The sequence below is a fragment of the Enhydra lutris genome, unplaced genomic scaffold, assembly GCF_002288905.1.
Source record: "Enhydra lutris kenyoni isolate GAN:26980312 unplaced genomic scaffold, ASM228890v2 scaffoldscaffold9, whole genome shotgun sequence".
NCBI lineage: Eukaryota > Metazoa > Chordata > Mammalia > Carnivora > Mustelidae > Enhydra > Enhydra lutris.
In genome coordinates, this window is record NW_019154093.1 from 77,920,420 (window position 1) to 77,939,463 (window position 19,044).

Sequence of the window (19,044 nt, forward strand, 5' to 3'; positions counted from 1 at the left end):
CCACTAGAAGCAGATTACCTTTTATGCAAATCTACTTCTTATTCAAGACAGAAAACTGAACACATACATTTACTTCTTGCTCTCCTTTCCTCTCAAAATTACACTGATCTCATGGTTATAAAAACAGGAAAGGATGCCGTCAAAGTGGAAACTTTGAAGAAAATTATAGAAATATAGCAAGGTAGAACTGGATTGATAGAAAAATGATCAAAATAAAGCAGGTCACAATATATCACAGGCAAGGGAGGAGGACTCTGAAAAGTAAATAAGCCTTTCTCATTAAAGCCCTTAAAAACCCTCATGTTAGAAACATAAAGGGCTGAAGGTGATAGCAGGCAGTGGGCTCATTGGGAGGCAATTAAGGAATATCAGGAGTTGTGCCTGTCTGGTGATCACAGCTGTTGGCCAAGAATTCACTTGTAAGCTGTAACTATAGGAGAATTCCTAGCTGCAACTAATCAAGTGGAGGGTTTCTAAAGAGGGGGAGCTCTTAATATGGGCCACAGCTGGAAGCTACAATGTCACACCTGAACACAAAGGAGCAGGGGATGATTTATTTATTTATTTATTTATTTATTTAATTTGACAGATAGAGATCACAGGTAGGCAGCGAGGCAGGCAGAGAGAGAGAGGAGGAATCGGGCTCCCTGCCGAGCAGAGAGCCCGATGTGGGGCTCGATCCCAGGACCCTGGGACCATGACCCGAGCCGAAGGCAGAGGCTTTAACCCACTGAGCCACCCAGGTGCCCCAGGAGGGGATGATTTAAAACAGACATGAGGGGCACCTGGGTTGAGCCTCTGCCTTCGGCTCAGTTCATGGTCTCAGGGTCCTGGGATTAAGCCCCGCATCAGGCTCTCTGCCTGCTTCCCCCATTCTCTCTCTCTGTCAAATAAATAAATAAAATCTTAAAAAAAAAAAAAAAAAAAAAAAGACATGAAAGTCCCAGGTTACCTAGAACTCTACCACCGGTCCTATACTTTACCTGCAATTTGTATCTCTGGCCAGATAGATAGGCCTAAGGCTAGAAGAGTGGACAGATTCTGAAGAGGCAAACTGGAAGTACATAAAAGGGCCCCCAAGACATCACTACAGCCCCCAATAAGGAAATGCTAGCTGACGCATTCACTCCCAGGCTTCACTAGACATGGGTGAAGAGTCAGCATTAATAAAGTTATAAGTCTAACTGGAAAAAAAAAGTCTAACTGGAAAAACATTAATTCACTTATTAATTCAATGTTCTTTGAACATGTGTTATATAACTAACTTCTATAAATTAAAAGGAAAAAGACAATCCAGAGAAGAAATACAAATCATCAGTGAACCTAAGAAAAGGCAACCATGCATACAAATAAAAGAAATGTAATCAAAAGAAATCAAGAATATTGTTTTACCTATCAGGTTGGTAAAGATGGGGAGAAAAGACTGATGCATTTAGTTAGTACTAAGAGCACAGTGCAGAAATGGGTACCCCATAACATTTAAGTTTACATATGAATATCAGAAATACATAGTTTCCCCAAAACTTCATAATATCCAATACAGTATCCAGATAAATAGTTACTACGTATGCCAAATACAAAAAATTCTTTATAAAGAATAAACCATTAGAGGGGCACCTGGGTGGCTCAGTGCGTGCGTTAAGCCTCTGCTTTCAGCTCAGATAATGATCCCAGGGTCCTGGGATCGAGCCCCGAATTGGGCTCTCTGCTCAGCAGGGAGCCTGCTTCCCCCTCTCTCTGCTTACTGCTCTGCCTGCTTGTGATTTCTATCAAATAAATAAATAAAATCTTTAAAAAAAAAAAAAGAATAAACCATTAGAATAAATATCTATCGGGGCACCTGGGTGGCTCAGTCAGTTAAGCATCCAACTCTTGATTGCGGCAAGGGTCATGATCTCACGGTCCTGGAACTGAGCCCTCTGTCAGGCTCTGCGCTTAGTTTGGAGTCTGCTTAAGATTTTCTCTCCCTTTCCCTCTGCTCCCTCCAACCCACTCACATACACTTTCTCTCAATACAATCTTTAAAAAAAAGAACATTACACCTATTAATTATAATCTAATCTGAACAGAATCTAATATTCATTTATGAATTCAAAAAGTATTCGAGTTCATCATCTATCACCTCAAGGTATAAATTACAAACATTCATTTTCACTATGCTGGAAATGGACAGTAGAGCAAAATAAAATACAATTTACTTTGAGAGAATTCTATTTAGATCAACTTCTAATCCTGGATGGCTGTCATGACTACTATATTAAGATAAATCAGCAAATATCCAAAACTGCCTTTGAATTTACTTCTGAATTGCATTACATAGTTAATGCTACCTTGTCTAGTTCCTGTGTAGCCCCCACAAGGTTTCTTCTTACTACACCATGGCAACTAACGGGATAGGAGAGAAAGTAAGTGATTCTTAAAGAGAGGACAGGTTTCTTTCCCTTTCTGTTCTTGGTTCGTTTGGTTAACTACTTCCTACTATAGCTGTGTTTTCATGGTAACCACCTCTAGTTTTAAAAGTACCTGACAGTAACAGGTGTTGGTAAGAATGTGTAGAAACTGAAATCCTCACACACTGTTGGTGGGAATGTAAAATGGTGCATCCACTGTGGAAAAGTTTGGCAGTTCCTCAAAAACTTATACAATATATGACACAGTAATTTCACTCCTAGAAATTTACCACAGAGAACCAATAACCTGTGTTCATACAAAAACTTGTATAAGTAAGTTCATAGCATTATTCCTTACCAGTCAAAAAGTGGAAACCCAAATGTCCACAACTGATGAGCCCATGAACAAATGTGGCATATCCATACAATGGAATATTCAGACATAAAAAGGAATTAAGTACTGATGCAGGCTACAACAAGGATGGACCTACAAAACACTGTGAAGTGAAAGAAGCAAGGCACAAAAGGCCATATATTATATGATTCCGCACATGCAAAATGTCTAGAAGAGGCAAAACCATAGAAACATAAAGTAAATTAATGGTTTCCAGAGATTGGGAAAGAGGGAAATGTGATTGCTAATGGATAGTCTTTTGGGGTAAATAAAAATGTTATAGAAATAGTGGTAATGGTTCACAATCTTGTACATATACTAAAAATGTTGAATTGTATATTTTTAAAAATTGGACTTTCTGGTATCTGAATTATATCTCAATTTTTAAAAGTAGGTGATGGGGCACCTGGGTAGCTCAGTGGGTTAAGCCTCTGCCTTCAGCTCAGGTCATGGTCTTGGAGTCCTGGGATCGAGCCCTGAATCGGGCTCTCTGCTCAGAGGGGAGACTGCTTCCCCCACTGCCTCTCTGCCTACTTGTGATCTCTTCAAGTAAAATAAAATCTTTAATAAAAAAAAAAGTAGGTGATAAAAAGGAAAGTCTGATTATGACGCCCAGCTTTTCAAAGATAGGTAGCATCTATATTTCCTCCATCTGGTCTCTGTCAGAAAACACCAAACCAAGGTCAAAACAGCCTAGCAAATTATGTTAAATAAGACATTAGCAAACTTCTTTTCCTTTTGAAAGTTTCTTAAGACCTGGAACCAAGTTTTATTTATCTTCTTATTCTCAATCACCAAGGACTTTAGCATATATTAAGTATTTAGCAAAACTTGAATGATTCTTTTAACACTATACATACCTCTCTATAGTTGCCCAAAAGCTCTCAATACTAAACCTTTCCAGGCCTACAATCCTGAACTATCTCCCTACTATCTCTATGGATAGTGGGGAGAAAACCAAACTTGTAATCAGGAGTCTGAGCTTTGAATTCCAACTTTTCCATGTAGTGGGTGACCAGTCACTAACTTTTCTTACTCTCATCCATAAGATAGGGGTATCACATTACCACAAGATGTTTTTACATAAAAAACTGATATACTGCCTGTGAAAATGCTTTGTAAGCTGTAAGCTTATGACTTAGAAATTTTACTTGAGGGGTACCTGGGTGGCTCAGTCAGTTAAGCATCTGACTCTTGATTTCGGCTCAGGTCATGATCCCAGGATTGTGGGATAGAGCCCTGCTTCAGTTTCCATGCTCAGCAAGGAGTCTGTCTGAGAGGCTTTCCCTCTGCCCCTCCCCCTGCTCGTGCATGCACTCTCTCTCTCAAATAAATAAATCTTAAAAATAGAAATTCCACTTTTTATAGATATATTCTCAAATTTCCCATTCTATATTGTTCAGTCCTTTCAGCACCAATACAACTTCCATTCACTCAGCCAAACAGGATGTCTCCTAATATTAGAGAAACAATAAGATTTAAAGAATTCACAATGAGCTAGTGATTTTGAAGCAATTTTGAAGTTAAAGAAACATCCTTTAAAACTAACTCTTATAAAATCCATTAAATACATAAAAATATTAAAATGCAATCAAGGGCCCCAGTGTCTTATTAATTTCACTGCTCCCTGCTCCCCTGGTGACCCTTGACTCTGAATAACTCATACAATGCATGTGAGGACGACTCGGTATAACTTCAAAGACTATACTTAAATTTATAAACAAAATGCTATTTCTCAAGTCATTGCCTTGGCTTGATGCGAACAAGCAGTCTGGTGTGCCTACTCCTAGTGCCTTAGTGCTTCCACCCACCCTGCCCACAAGCCAATCTACCAACTTGAACAAGTATTTTGACGAGCACAAGGAGTACTGGCATGTCATGTTACCCAGAGAACTTTCCAAACAAGTACCCAAAACCCATTTGATGTCTGAAGGGAAGTGGAAGAGACCTGGTGTCCAACAGAGTCTAAGTTGGGTTCATTACACAACCCATAAGCCAGAATCACGGACTATTCTCTTAAATGACCTCTTCCAAAATATCAACAAAAATGAAGTATATCTGGGGATCATTAATTAAACCTTTTTCAAATTTACTATATATGTGTATGTAAGGTAGTATTCAGTGAATATCTAAAAATGTACAAATCATTCATCCATAACTGTGCATGAGTTGTATTCTCAGCAATGGAGCTCAGTTAAATGCAACTGGAATTAAGTTACAATAACATGGGGTTTTTTTTGTTTTTTTTTTTAAAGTAACTTCTATACCCAATGTAGGGCTTTAACTCACAACCTAAGACCAAGAATTGCAATTTCCACTGATGGAGCCAGCCAAGTATTTAAGATAAATTTCTTCTAGTCAGTTTTTCTCTTATTAATAAGTGCCTGTTTGACTTTGTCTATTATTTTTTTATTAAATAGTTTGTATGCTGCATCCAAAATAAATAAATTTTATATATATATATATATATATATATATATATATATATATATATATATTATTTATTTGAGAGCAAGGAAGTAAGCATGTAGGGGGGAGAGGCAGAGGGAGAGTTCCAACCAGGCTTTACGCTCAGCACAGAGCCTGACACGGGACCATGAGTTCATGACCTGAGCCAAAATCAAGAGTCAGTGCTTAACAACTGGACCACCCAGGTGCCCCCCGGCCCAAAAAAAAATTTTTAATAAAATGCGTCTAGGGGTGCCTGGGTAGCTCAGTCGGTTAATCAGCTGCCTTCGGCTCAGGTAATGATCCCAGGGTTCTGGGATCGAGCCCTGCATCTGGCTCACTGCTCAGCAGGAAACCTGCTTCCTCTCCCACTCCCCCTGCTTGTGTTTCTTCTCTCTCACTGTGTCTCTCTGTCAAATAAATAAATAAAATCTTAAAAAAATAAAAATAAAAAATAAAATGCTTTTAATTCAAATGAATTCATGAAATTTGAGAAGGCACTACAAGATATTTTTCTTCAGGAAAATGCTACAGGTGAAAGGGACAGAAGCCTCAGAGGGACCTTCACCTTTTTTATCTTCTACTTTTCACCATCACTTTCTCTCTTATTATGCACTACCTCCACCAAAGTGCCTAATTTCTAGACTTTCCAACTTCTTCCTTTCTTAGTCCAACCTGTTTGCACAAGGGGTACACCATCCCTTTTAGACTTAACAGAAGACTGGCAAATACATGACCACATTTTGGTCCTGCATGTCCTCTCTGGATCCAAATTTATAGATCAAGTACTTTGTCTAACACAAGGTTTGTCTGTTGGCAAGTGGCAGAAAGATTAACAAAGCCGAGATCTTTAAACTTTAAAATACTGAGGCATGCTGGTTTTAGCATATATAACTTTTAAAAATCAAATATTATACTCTACTCTTTGGAAATTTCAAAACACGTTTCTCCTGAAAAATGAAAGGGGAAAGGAAAGGGGAAAGGAGAAAGGAAGGAGGAAAGGGAAGAGGGAAGGAAGAAGGAAGAGGGAAGAGGGAAGAGGGAAAGGAAGGGAAGGGAAGGGAAGGTAAAGAAAGAAAAAAAAAAAAAAGAAAAGATATACCCTTAGCTCCTTAATTAACATGAGGTTTTAAATCTCTCATTCAACTTAGATACAAACCTGTATGGGTGGAATATCTGGCAGTGATGGAAGGTTTTCAGGATTGGTAACTGAGGGGATTAGCTCTATTGCTGTAACAGATGGGCTGGTGGGACCTCGATTTGCATTTGCCATGGTAGCTGTAGTAGGGCTGGTTGGATTGATTGTGGTGTTGTGCACCGACACAACAGGAAAGGGTCCAGCATGCCCTGGGTTTGAGTGCTGTTAAGAAAAAAGATGTTATCATTACATGATCTGCCAAGATATCCTAATATGAACTATACCTTCACAACACTTTTTAGTTTAGGGAAGATTCACAAATGTTTGACACCTGTGACTGAGAAACAAAGAAGTTAACACTATCTTAACAATAGCCAAGACACAGAAGCAACCTGTGTCCATGCACAGATGAATGGACAAGGAAGGCGTGGTATGTATGTGGGTCTGGCCATGTATAAAATGTACATGAGTGTGTTTGTATACAGAGTATTATTCAGCCATAAAAAAACAGGCAATCATTTGCCACAGCATGGATGGACCCTGAAAGCATCATGCTAAGTAAAATAAGACAGAGGAAGACAAATACTATATGATCTCATTTATATGTGGAATCTTAAAACAAAGCAATTGCATAGAAAAACAATTCAGATTTGTGGTTTCCAAAGGCAGAGGATGAGAGAAGGGGGAACTGAAAGTGGTCAATGGGAAAAGGTACAAACTTCCATTTGAGATAAAAAGTTCTATGGATGTTACATATACAATACAACCACAGTTTTAACACCGTTGTATGATATACAGGAAAGCTGTTAAAAGTAAATCCTAAAGAAGATGTGGTACGTACACACACACACATATTACTCAGCCATCAAAAAGAATTAAATCTTGCTATTTGCAATGATGTGGGTAGAGCTAGAGCATATTATCCTAAGCAAAATCAGTCAGAGAAAGACAAATACCATATGATTTCACTCATATGTAGCATTTAAGAAACAAAACAGATGAACATATTGGTGGGGGGGAGAATAGAAAAAAAAAAAGAGAGAGAGGGAAACAAATCATAAGATACTCTTTAAAGACAGAGAACAAACTAAGGGTGGAGGAGGGGGGTTGGTGGGGGGTGGGCTAGGTGGGTGATGGGCATTAAAGGAGGGTACTTGTGATGAGCACTGGGTGTTGTATGTAAGTGATAAATCACTGAATTCTACTCCTGAAACCAATATTGCATTGTATGTTATCTAACTAGAATTTAAATAAAAAACATGAAAAGAAAACAATAAATCCTAAGAGTTCTTATTATAAGGAGGAAAAAAATTTGTTTCTCTTCTTTTTATTGTATCTATATAACATGATGGATGTTAGCAGAACCTATTGTGGCAATCATTTCACAATATATGTAAAATCCAACCATTATGGTGTAAGCCTTTATACAGTGATATACGTTGATAATTAATCAATAAAACTGGAAAAAAAGTTCAAACAACTGAGGAAAATGAGAAAATTCTTTTAATTACCAGATATAGGCTTTTGTGAACAAATTTCCTGAGGATCATGAGAAAACAAAACCAGAAAAAAAACAGTAATGAAAATTAATGTTGAATTCTAACTTACTCTAAAAATGACAGAAATGCAAGTATATATAAATGAATAGGAAGGGAGAAAAGACTCCATCTATCTCATAAAGAAATGCATACATAAAAGAATTTTACTTTTATGTTTCCTAATATTCTTTTTTTTTTTTAAGATTTTATTTATTTATTTGACAGACAGAGATCACAAGTAGGCAGAGAGGCAGGCAGAGAGAGGAAGAAGCAGGCTCCCTGCTGAGCAGAGAGCCCGATACGGGGCTTGATCCCAGGACCCTGGGATCATGACCTGAGCCGAAAGCAGAGGCTTTAACCCACTGAGACACCCAGGCGCCCCTATGTTTCCTAATATTCTTAAACAATTGTTTAGGAATTATTGTAATGAAAATCTGATCCTGAAAAAAATCTTTTTAAGCTTAATATATTGTCTTACTGTCGCTGGAAATTTAAGAATTTTTAAAATTGAGAGACATTTTTCCCACAGAAAACTGCAACTAACTGATTTGTAAGTCTATCAAACGTAAGTACATTAAGATAAAATTCTGTAGAAAAAATAGAAGAGCAATTCAAGTCCAAGGAGAAAAGACAATAAAATTTTGACTTCAAAAAAGAGCTTAATGGGTGCCTGGGTGGCTTGGTGGGTTAAAGCCTCTGCCTTCAGCTCAGGTTGTGATCCCGAGGTCCTGGGATCGAGCCCCACATTGGGCTCTCTGCTTAGCAGGGAGCCTGCTTCCCCTCCTCTCTCTCTCTGCCTACCTCTCTGCCTTCTTGTGATCTCTGTCAAATAAATAAATCTTTAAAAGAAACAAAACAAAACAAAAAAGAGCTTGCTACAGTATTTGGGATTCTAGTGGATTGGTTTATAAGAATGATACAAAGGTTTTACTTTATAAAGTCAATACTTACAATATGCCAGAAAATTCGTCCTCAGCAACCATTTAAACTTAAGTTTATAATAGAACTTTAAAATGTCAACTGTAAACATGAGGGAGTACTTATTTTTCAAGTCTTTCCAGAGGTACTTGGGCCTAAAAGTTGAAGGACCACTGCTCTGAGACTGTTTATCCAACTTTAGTATACAGATTAATCTGAGATTTAAGTAAAAATTTATTATTTCTAAGTATTCTGCCCCTAGAAATTCTGTTTCAGTAACTATGCTTCAGAATCTATTTCTGACAATGACCCCTGCCATTCTGATGGTCATTAAAGGATGCTTTGAGAAATATCACTATAACATTATAAAATTAACTTTATTCTTTTATAACTAGAAATCACATGTAAAAGTAGCCTGATTTTATAATCCTAACTTCTATTCGAATATAACCTGCTATTCAGGCAAAAATTAGAAAACATGTTTCTAAATACATTTATTTTTAAGAGTAGGCACATCTATATCCTTAAAAGAAAAATAAGCAAAGAGAAGGAGGGGGGATTAAATAATTAAATAACATATAGCACAGCTCTATTGTTTTCAAAGTCCCTTTTACAGATTAGGTTCCAAATACCGCATTAAAACGTTAGAGGAACAATTTCAGGACACTAAGGTTCTGATCTTAACTTTACCATTACCTCTTGTGATTATGGATAAATAACGAGCTCCTTTGTTTTTTACTTCTGTAAAATGAATTGGTTAGACTAGATTAGAGGTTCTTAACCCACAGTATATAATGAGTTGAATCCCATTAAAGAAACTCTTAAAATTGAATTCATGCGTACGTGTATTTTTCTGGGACAAGAAGATACACAGCATCAATCAAATTCTCAAGGCTATCAATGGCCACACAGCAACCCCCCCCCCCACCAAATGATTAAGAAGCATGATGTCTTTTAGTTTTAAAATTTTATGATTCTTACAAATGTAACTCTAGGCATACTTGTCTTTGGAGGTGTGGCTGCATCATGGAATACTGAGGGCCGCTGTGCCTGGGTATCCCTGGTATTCGGGCAGCATTCTGAGCCAATCTCATCTGATGGGCTTGGAAAGCTCCACAGTTCATGTTGCCTCTTTGCATTGTTTGCACACTGATCAATCTCGGAGGCTACAAAAGGCAGAAATTGCATTTATGTAATAATATTTTTTATAAATTTACCTTTCAATTATAAAATGTTATGGTAAAAATCAGTCAGGACAGAAGGGCATAAAGTAAAAAGTGTAAGTCACATTCGCCCCATCGCTAGCCCTAATCCCTTCCTCTCAGTATATGTGTGTGTGTATATTTAAAGCCTATTAACATTAACTTATCTAACCCTGGATTAATGGTTTTGATTTGGATGGGGAAGGGGAGATCAGGAGAGATACAGGGATGCAAATGATTTGAACAAATACCTAAAGAATTTATCAGATTGGGGCCCCTGGGTGGCTCAGTCGGCTAAGCATCTGACTCTTGATTTCAGCTCAGGTTTTGATCCCAGGGTCGTGGGATCAAGCCCTGTGCGGGTCTCCGCATTCAGTGTGGCATCTGCTCCAGATTCCCTCTCCCCCAACCCCTTCTTAAATAAATAAGTAAGTAGGTAAGTAAGTAAGAACTTATCAGATCCTAGGCAAAAGCTGTCTGGCCTTTTGGCCCAAAACCACATGTGAAAAACAAAAAATATCTGGTCTGGAGGAATAAAATCTTTTGCTCCTCCATAGTACTAGTGAATTAATTTCGTTTCCCATGGTATTTTATTTAACACCTTTTCTCACATCTTCCCCAAATCCCTGCCAAACCAAGAGCAAATATTTAAACTCTAACCATTGAGCTCTGTCCCTGTTAGTAACATCGAAATGTGTAATGCATCCTTACAGGACAGAGTGTAATCTTAAGGCCTTCATAATTTTTGCCAATCATGCCATGATGTTGTAATACTCACCTGTTGCTGTAACATCTGTGGGGCTGCTTGTCTAGGGTGCTGCTGTGTTGTTGTTGTGGTTGTTGATACAGGTGCAGGGGGCTGCTGCATTCTCATCTGTTGCAACTGCTGATGTTTCTGTGCATATACTTGCTGTTGCATGTGCTGGAGTCGAAGCTGTGCTAAGTTAATCTGTCCAGGGGTTTTACTAATGTGGTTTGTCCCTGGAGGAACTTGCCCAACTACAACATTAGGAGTATAACCAGGAGCTGGTTTACTCTCTATTACTAGATTACCTGAAGGATTTAAAAAATGAGAATAATTTGCATATAAATGATTAAATCATCTACTTTGTGGATTAGTCACTATCTTTTCCTCTCTCCTTTGACAACTATCAGCACTCAAACTTCTGACAGTACAGCAGAGATGCGAGCTAGGTTTAAAGATAATAAAAATCAGAAACAGTCCAAAGACAAATAATTGACTTTTGATTCTTCAGAATAATATATTACCTGCCCTTATTCTTTATTTACATTCACACACATGCATAGAAAATTAAAAATCTAAAAGAGATATCTGCAGAAGAGGCCCATTCGGTCAGTCAAAATCAAGTCTCCCAGACTGATTCAAGGATACCTAAGATTGCTAATGCTGATGCCATCTGCCTTTGAATTGCCACAGCCTGCAGGGCAGAGTGTAACACTGCTCCAAAACCGTCTGCGGAAACATGGAATGTTTTAACCACTTATGTCTCTAAAAATGAACATTTTCCTTGCCTCTCACAAAGCCCACTGTTTTCTAGGAACAGAAAGCAAATTTTAGGAGTGTCTGATGTAAGGCAGAGTTGGCAAACCTTTCCTTTAATGCGTCAGATATTTTAGGTCGTGCAGGCCATATAAGATCTATCATATGTTCTTTCATTTTCATTTGTTTTTACAACCCTTTCAAATGTTTGTTTAAAGTTTGTTTAAAAAACAAACTTAGCTAACATGCCACACAAAAACGGTTTGCTAATGCCTGATCTAAGGCTATAACCAAATTTTAATGTACACAAAGACTACATTTTTTACAGAAATTCATCCACCACTGCTTTTACAACTTCCAATGGTGAGGACCTATGCTGAAAGTGAGTTTACTCAATCTGCAGACAATTCTAACTGTCGAGAAGTTTTTTGCCTTTGTTGTAAATTGAGCTGTTTGTCTGTCTCCCTGTAACCCTCATCTATGGTCAGCAGGTCCACACTGTGGAGTAACAAGAGTAAAGTCCATTTCTCTTTCATGTGGAAAAGAGCTACTCTTATCTTTCAAACCTTCCTCAGTACATGACTTTCAGACACATCAGCATCCTGAAGTCCTCCTCTAGTGGACAATTTGGTACAATTAATATGCAAACTACTAAGCATCTAATAAATTCCTCCAGAGAACAAAGCCCCGTTTGCTAAGTTTTTGACATGAAATAGTCATTATCAATTTTAAAAGATGTGGAGGAAATGTTAGCAATGATACACATAGGAGATTCTCAACATCCTTATAGATGTCATGAACATAGCTCAAGTGAGTTTCCAATGAGGAACATATTTTCCAAGAAATTTACATGTTAGAGTGAAGCTTTAAGTATTTAAAATTTGCTTGAGATGTTTTCTCCTCCTAATTCGCTGTTCCCCGTTACATTCATAAAGCTAATTATTTCTCACCTAAATTGACTACATTCTTTGCCCAGAAGGTGGGATCACAATGGAAACGAATTGCTCCATTAGCAGCAGGCACAGGATCACACCGTGCTTTCAAAATATGGCGCAATTGAAAAGTAATCTTAAAGGGAAAAAATTCACATTAGTCTTAAAAATTATAAGTATCACAAAAACATAAATGATAAAGACATAAAAAGCTCATGTAGCCCCGTAATGTCAATCTCAGATGAGACAGTATGTGTTTAAAAGACTAACTATATAAGCAATCAAATGCACATGCTTGAACTTCTGATATTTCTGGTGATAAACTACATCATGATACTAGGTATCTTCAGGTCAGTAAATACTTTATGATTCCATTCATATGCAATTCTAGAAAATAAAAGAAATCAGACTAGTGGTTGCCTAGGGTCAGGAGTAGAGGGGAATAAGGAAACTTTTGTGGGTGGTGGAATTTTTCTGTATCTTAACATGGTGGTGGTTACACTTGCAAAAATACAAAATCTATACTTCATACAAGTGCAGTTCCCTGAAGGAAATATCTTAATAAGTCAACTTAAAGACCATAAATATACTATACTATGTGTCTCACCAGTCGCTTGCTGTACAGTAGTGCTGTGCTGCTGCCACTCGCAATTGCCCAGTTCGTAAAGTTCATAACGTGCTTCACCTGCCGGGAAAGGCCTGTGATGTCGTTCTGCTGCTGCAGTAACTTCATCTGTCTTTCTTTTGTAACGTTCTGAAACAAAACAAGAATTCAATGAAAAATTCTATGTGAAAAATTCAACTCACAATTTTTATTGCAAATGAACAGAATACCTACATTACTTTTTAAAATTAGGAGAAGTTAACAAGCACCTCATTATTTAATGAGTCTCTGATCAAAAAAAAAAAAAATTCACTAACAAAAACGGACCTAAAACTTGAGTTCTCTAAGCTAACAAGGGACATTCCATATACAGATATTAATGTTAGTGGATGTCTCTCTTTTCCTTCAGAAGATAAAAATGTCCTTATTAAAAACAGTATCTATTAGGCTGATGCAATACATAGAATCTATCGCATAATGAGCTGACCTTTAGAAATACGATACACTCAACTCTGTACTTTTCAGACAAAAGAAAATTTTGTGTTGCAAGTGCCATCTACTGGTGCATCATGAAGCTGGAGTTAAAATCTCTTCCTTTAAATACTTGAGACAAAATGAGAAACTAATTTGAAAGTTCTAAGAGCAGAGTTAGCGGAACTTTTAAAACGACAAAAGTTCATAAAAGAACAAGAAAGTCAGTAAGAGTTGAAGGACCAGTTCGGGGGGAAATGCTGCAAAGTAAAGTTAAACTATCTGGGAACGAAACTCCTAGAAGCAACAGGTGATGTTCTATATACACTTTGACATTTGGCATGCCAAACAACATATCTACTTGGTACTTAGCCTTTTCTTAATGCCTCAAGTTGATTTACTGGACAATTTTTTTTCCCTAAGAAAACAAATTGCTCATTTTGTAATGTAAAACAGGTGACAAAAGCATTCAACTGATAGAAGCTTGATTCACAACTTCCCTGGAAATTATCCCTTTTACAAAGCTTAGGAAAACCTCTATTTTACAAAGTTTAAGAACGTATTACACTAGGAAACATCTATTGTTTATATTCAGCATATTAGGAATATGTGGCAGATTTATCACTTGGTATTTCCGTATATTTTAGTATTAAGAGGCATCTTTTCACTCAAAAATTCTTGAAACAGTTTAAGAACATTATTTTAGACCTATACTTAAAATGTACTTGCAGTAACTTAAAAGGCTATCAAAAACAGTTGCTGCTCAATACTCTCCATTCACAGTCCTTTTGAAAACAAAAATCTAACAGTTAAATGCATCAGCTGGATGTACAATAGGAAAGAGACCTCCAACTTTAACAGTATGTGTGAGAATACTTTTAACCTCACAACTGTGTCTCAATAAAAAAAAAAATGTATTTCAAAAGATAAAATTCAGAAATAACACTGCCAACATAATTTCTTTCATTTCTGTGTAACTATGTGTCTAATATTTCTACAATGGTCTATGAAGGAATGAAACAGACAATAAAAAAACACTACTGTGGAAAATTTGAGGTTAATAGCAATGGAAGTAAAAAAACCAAATACATAGTTTAAATTGCTACCATTTAATGGTGCAGAAAACACAACTCTGTATCATCTAAGCCTACTACAGAGCACCAAATTTTGAAAACCAATCAACTCTGGTCAGTAGAGGGGACGTTTTGTTTAAAACTTAATTTGGATTTCACAAATTGACTGGATTCTCATCTAAAAATTTGTATCTACATATTAATCTCAAAATATGCAACACAGAAACAGTACAACAAAATTATCATTATGTTTAAAGTTTATAAATTTCAAAATGAGCACCATTTTTAGCAAAACTGTGGAATATTTTTAAAATAAAAGTGAAACACACAAAGGCTATACATTCACATGTAAAAATTAAATTGAGGTCCTATATCGGGGAAGGGGAGGATGTAGCAGGTTGGCTTTGTCTTTGTTTATAGAACATTTTAGTAATAATTCTTTCATTCCTAAGAGGACAACTCTATCTCCTAATTTATGCAGCTAAAATCAGTATTATTAAATTGGGCTGCAAATTAACTAACTCAATAAAGCTCTATTTTCCAATAGAAAATGAAATTTTAAAAAATGTTTTTAACTTTCTTTACTTCCATGCCCCCCCCAACCACTCTAAAAGAGCTTTCAATAAACATTAAAAACAGCTAAAGAGCAACAGAAGCAGTTTTTGTTTTATTTTGGCTTTGAACCGTACCTCTAGCTGCTGTAAGAGAGATTTTCCTTTCTTATTAATTTCATTGATAAGGGTGAAAATGGCCACTTTAATTTCCTGTTCTACTCGTTTGTTAGTCTCATTTACTTCTTTTATCCTGAATAAGAGAAATGCATCATTAGGTTATTTATCCTATGTCTCTGAATCATCAACTGTTACAGAAATTCATCCAACTGGGCACTTAAAGAGAGTAATTAAAATTAAACCTTTGTCAAAATGTACAACTTATGTTTCGGTAGACCTGAGCACTCAATTTGGTCCAAACAAGTTATATATAAAGAATGGAATATGTAGTAATTTTAAATTAAATTTATAAAGGCCAGTTTATTAGTCTAAATGGTAATCTCCTTTAGTTTCTATGACATGAATGTGATATAGAAACATCTGACATCAGCAATTCCTGTCTAGTGTCAAATATGGCATGTTGGATCTACTAAACACTTTTTAAGAACAATGTGCAAAAGAACAATGTTGCAAACAGTAATTATCGGTTAGAATAATAGGAATTAAGCTTTGAAGCATTTATTTTCTCCTGTAACTTAATCACTTCAAATGTGGGTTCTGATACATGCTCCCCCCCCCATAGGTTCTTCCCAAAACAGTTTTCCTACTGTACAGAATTAAGGGTATAAAACAACTTCAATCCATTTACAAAATGTGCTAGATGTTTTAGAATAGGTATAAGCCCCCATTTCGGTAATGAAAGGTTTAGTTGCAGATATGAAATAGCTAATAACCTATTTCATGGAGTGGGGGAGAGGGATCCCACCAATATAAATACATAAAATGTTAAACAATCAAAGAAAGTAGCCTTCAACTTTTATACATTCTACTTCTTTACAAACTATTTCTCATACTTTCAACCTCTAAAATGTCCTTTATTTGCCCAATTCAAATTTGAGTAACTTTAATGCAGTCTGAGTAATTATAATGTAATTTTCCCTCCTTTGTCTATACATCAGCGCTTGTTTGGGCACTTATTTGAAAATTTTATTCAATTCTGTCCTTATCTTACTAAAGTAAGTGGAAGATGTCTTTTTAAAAGTAAGAGTGCTAATTACTATTGATAATGTAGGATTCCAACTTAAAATGACTCAGCCAAAGACTAAAATCATTGAACGTGCTAAAAGCAGAGAACTGTTAGCCATAGTCAAATCCTCATTAGATTCAAGCAGGTCTATATGTGTTCAATTGTGAAGAAATAAATCAATGTACATTTAAAAAATGGAGACAGATCATAAAAGAGTGTCTAAAGGGAAGTATTACTGGAGATTTCAATACTTTAAAATAAATCTGGAGATAAAATCATTAGTCTCCCCAACCCTCTGTAATTTTATAACACATAAATCTCTTGTCTACTTTTCTACAAAGATTCAGAAACACATATGCAAAATATGTACAAAATATCTGTATAAATATCTGTATAAAATATCTGTATAAAAATATGGGACTGCCTTATGAATCAACTCACTATCTTTCTCTGAAAAGGACATTCATCTATTATTTATGAGAAGACAGCTACCACCCTCTCCAGTATCACCCACAACGTAGCAGAATCACTAAAACATCCTGACATTTTCATAACAATTAACCATCCATAAATAGTGTATGCAATATATTAATGGAGGGATATACAGCTGACACTTGGGCAAAGTGGGGGTTAGGAGCACCTACCCCCATGAAGTAAAAAATTCACGTATACCTTTTGACTCCCCAAAAGCTTTAGCTAATAGCCTATTGCTGACCAGAAGCCTTACTGCTAACATACAGAGCTTAATCAGCTTAACATGTTTTATGTTATATGTATTACATATTATAATCTTACAATCAAGTTAGCTAGAGAAAAGAAAATGTTATATTTATTGAAAAAATCTGTATAAGTGGACCCTCGCAATTCAAATCCATGTTGTTTTAGATCTACACCCTCAGAGTAGCCTTTTCTTTTGGTATCACTTCTTAAGATGAAAGTTAAGATGAAAGTTCTACCACCTTATAGTCTAATATATAATATTCATTCATCAATTTAATACTTTTGAATACTGTCATTTTTCATCATTTTAATCATCAAAAATTAACTTAAATATTCTAGAAGTACCTAAAAGTCTCATTATTTGTGAAACTGAAAACAAATACTTATAACCCTATTCATACCCTCAGGAATATACAGATTTTAATTATACCAACTTCAGGTGCTCATCTTTCTACAGAGTCCTCACCTTGTTAATGTACTCATTTATGGAACTTACTCCAACTTGACTTATCAATAAATTTAGTTCATTTAGAAATGAACCTGAATAAAATTTTTAAATGCTGATTGTATTACTGATAAAAATAATGCCAATAGTTAAAATCTGAGGGCTTACTATGTGCCACAAACTGTGATATACATTCATCTTATATCACTACTACTAAGAGAAGTAGTATTTTTAATTTTTGCTTTACAGATGGGAAGGTAAATTTATCCAACATTCTTTTCATACTCTCTCCTCTATACTATGTCTTCCACAGTTAAAATTTGTAATTCAACTCTCCATGTATTAGTTGCTTTTTCCACAGTAATTTAAGGCTTTACAAAGTTTAGAGTTTTGTTGATTATAAAGTGGTCAAAGATGTATCTTAAGAGGATTTAAAATTCTGGTGAATTAAATCTTACTTATTAACAAGTATTATAATCCAAACTCAAACTTTTATCATTTACCCTTCCAAAACTATGTTTTCTATGTACGCTTAATATGTAAACTGACTTACTATGTTTAATAATTCTTTAAGTGGAATTATGGTTTTAAGCAACACACTTACCTATTCTGCACCTGAGTAGCTGCAAAATGAACATAATTCTTCTTCTCAAGAAGCTTAGCCAGTAGATTCTCAATTGCACCTTTCTGGTTTTGAAAAGCTTCTTCCAAAAACTGGTATCTTAAAACAGAAAAAAAAAAAAACTACATTTAGAACAGAAAATTTATTATTAAAATCCTTAAAATGAATTGCTACATGACTCAAACTTATGACCTCACTGAAACGATCAATATTCTATGCTGCCTCACATACCTTACCTCGACAGCAACTTTTAACTACAAATCCCTTCCCTTCTGACCCAAGCCTGAGAAGCCATTTGGTAAGACAAAAAAAAAATTAACTTAAGAACTGTTCAAATGCTCTTGTTAGAATTTTGATTCAGAATTACATTTTTTAAAAAATCCAAATATTGGAATAAGTTGTATACATTTTAAATCATAAAATATAACATTATAGAAATACTTTCAAAAGTGGGGAAACTACCCATAGTTTTAAAATCATAAAACCACTACTACTACTACTGTGATATATATTCCTTGGGCTTTTTATTATGTATTTTAAAACACAAGTATATATAATGTATGTGCAATTTTACATCTGACTTTTATCTCATCTTAACAATCACCACTTGAAATAATTTTTCAGTTCTCCATACTATGTAGTCAAATTTTTCCAGAAGAGTTGAACCAATTAAAAATCACCAACACTAGTTTTATTGTAGCTTTGTCAACATGAGTGGTGCCTGTTATTATTTCCTAATATTATTGTGCAAAAATTTATACTTAATAGTAAAGACTACAGTTTTTTGGCTACTAGGAAGGTAGAATGGTTTTCTTTCTTATTTTTATTTCCTTTGTGTGAGTTGCACATTATGTCGACAAATATTTTTGGGATTCTTCTGTATGCTAGGGATACATGAGTAAATAAATCCA

The 19,044-nt window shown here is 35.7% G+C and overlaps 1 protein-coding gene across 2 annotated transcripts in view; it reads right to left on the minus strand.

The window, feature by feature from the left end:
• The window catches only part of LOC111142981 (tripartite motif containing 33), a 115,298-nt gene that overhangs the window by 17,970 nt on the left and 78,284 nt on the right, over window positions 1-19,044 (minus strand). For both annotated transcript variants that reach the window (XM_022496353.1, XM_022496352.1), the window contains exons 5-11: window positions 18,116-18,232; window positions 15,299-15,413; window positions 13,069-13,215; window positions 12,480-12,597; window positions 10,807-11,081; window positions 9,828-9,992; window positions 6,392-6,592 (exon numbers count right to left, since the gene is read on the minus strand). In XM_022496353.1, the coding sequence (XP_022352061.1) occupies window positions 6,392-6,592; window positions 9,828-9,992; window positions 10,807-11,081; window positions 12,480-12,597; window positions 13,069-13,215; window positions 15,299-15,413; window positions 18,116-18,232 (1,138 nt within the window). The remainder of the gene's footprint in view (window positions 1-6,391; window positions 6,593-9,827; window positions 9,993-10,806; window positions 11,082-12,479; window positions 12,598-13,068; window positions 13,216-15,298; window positions 15,414-18,115; window positions 18,233-19,044) is intronic.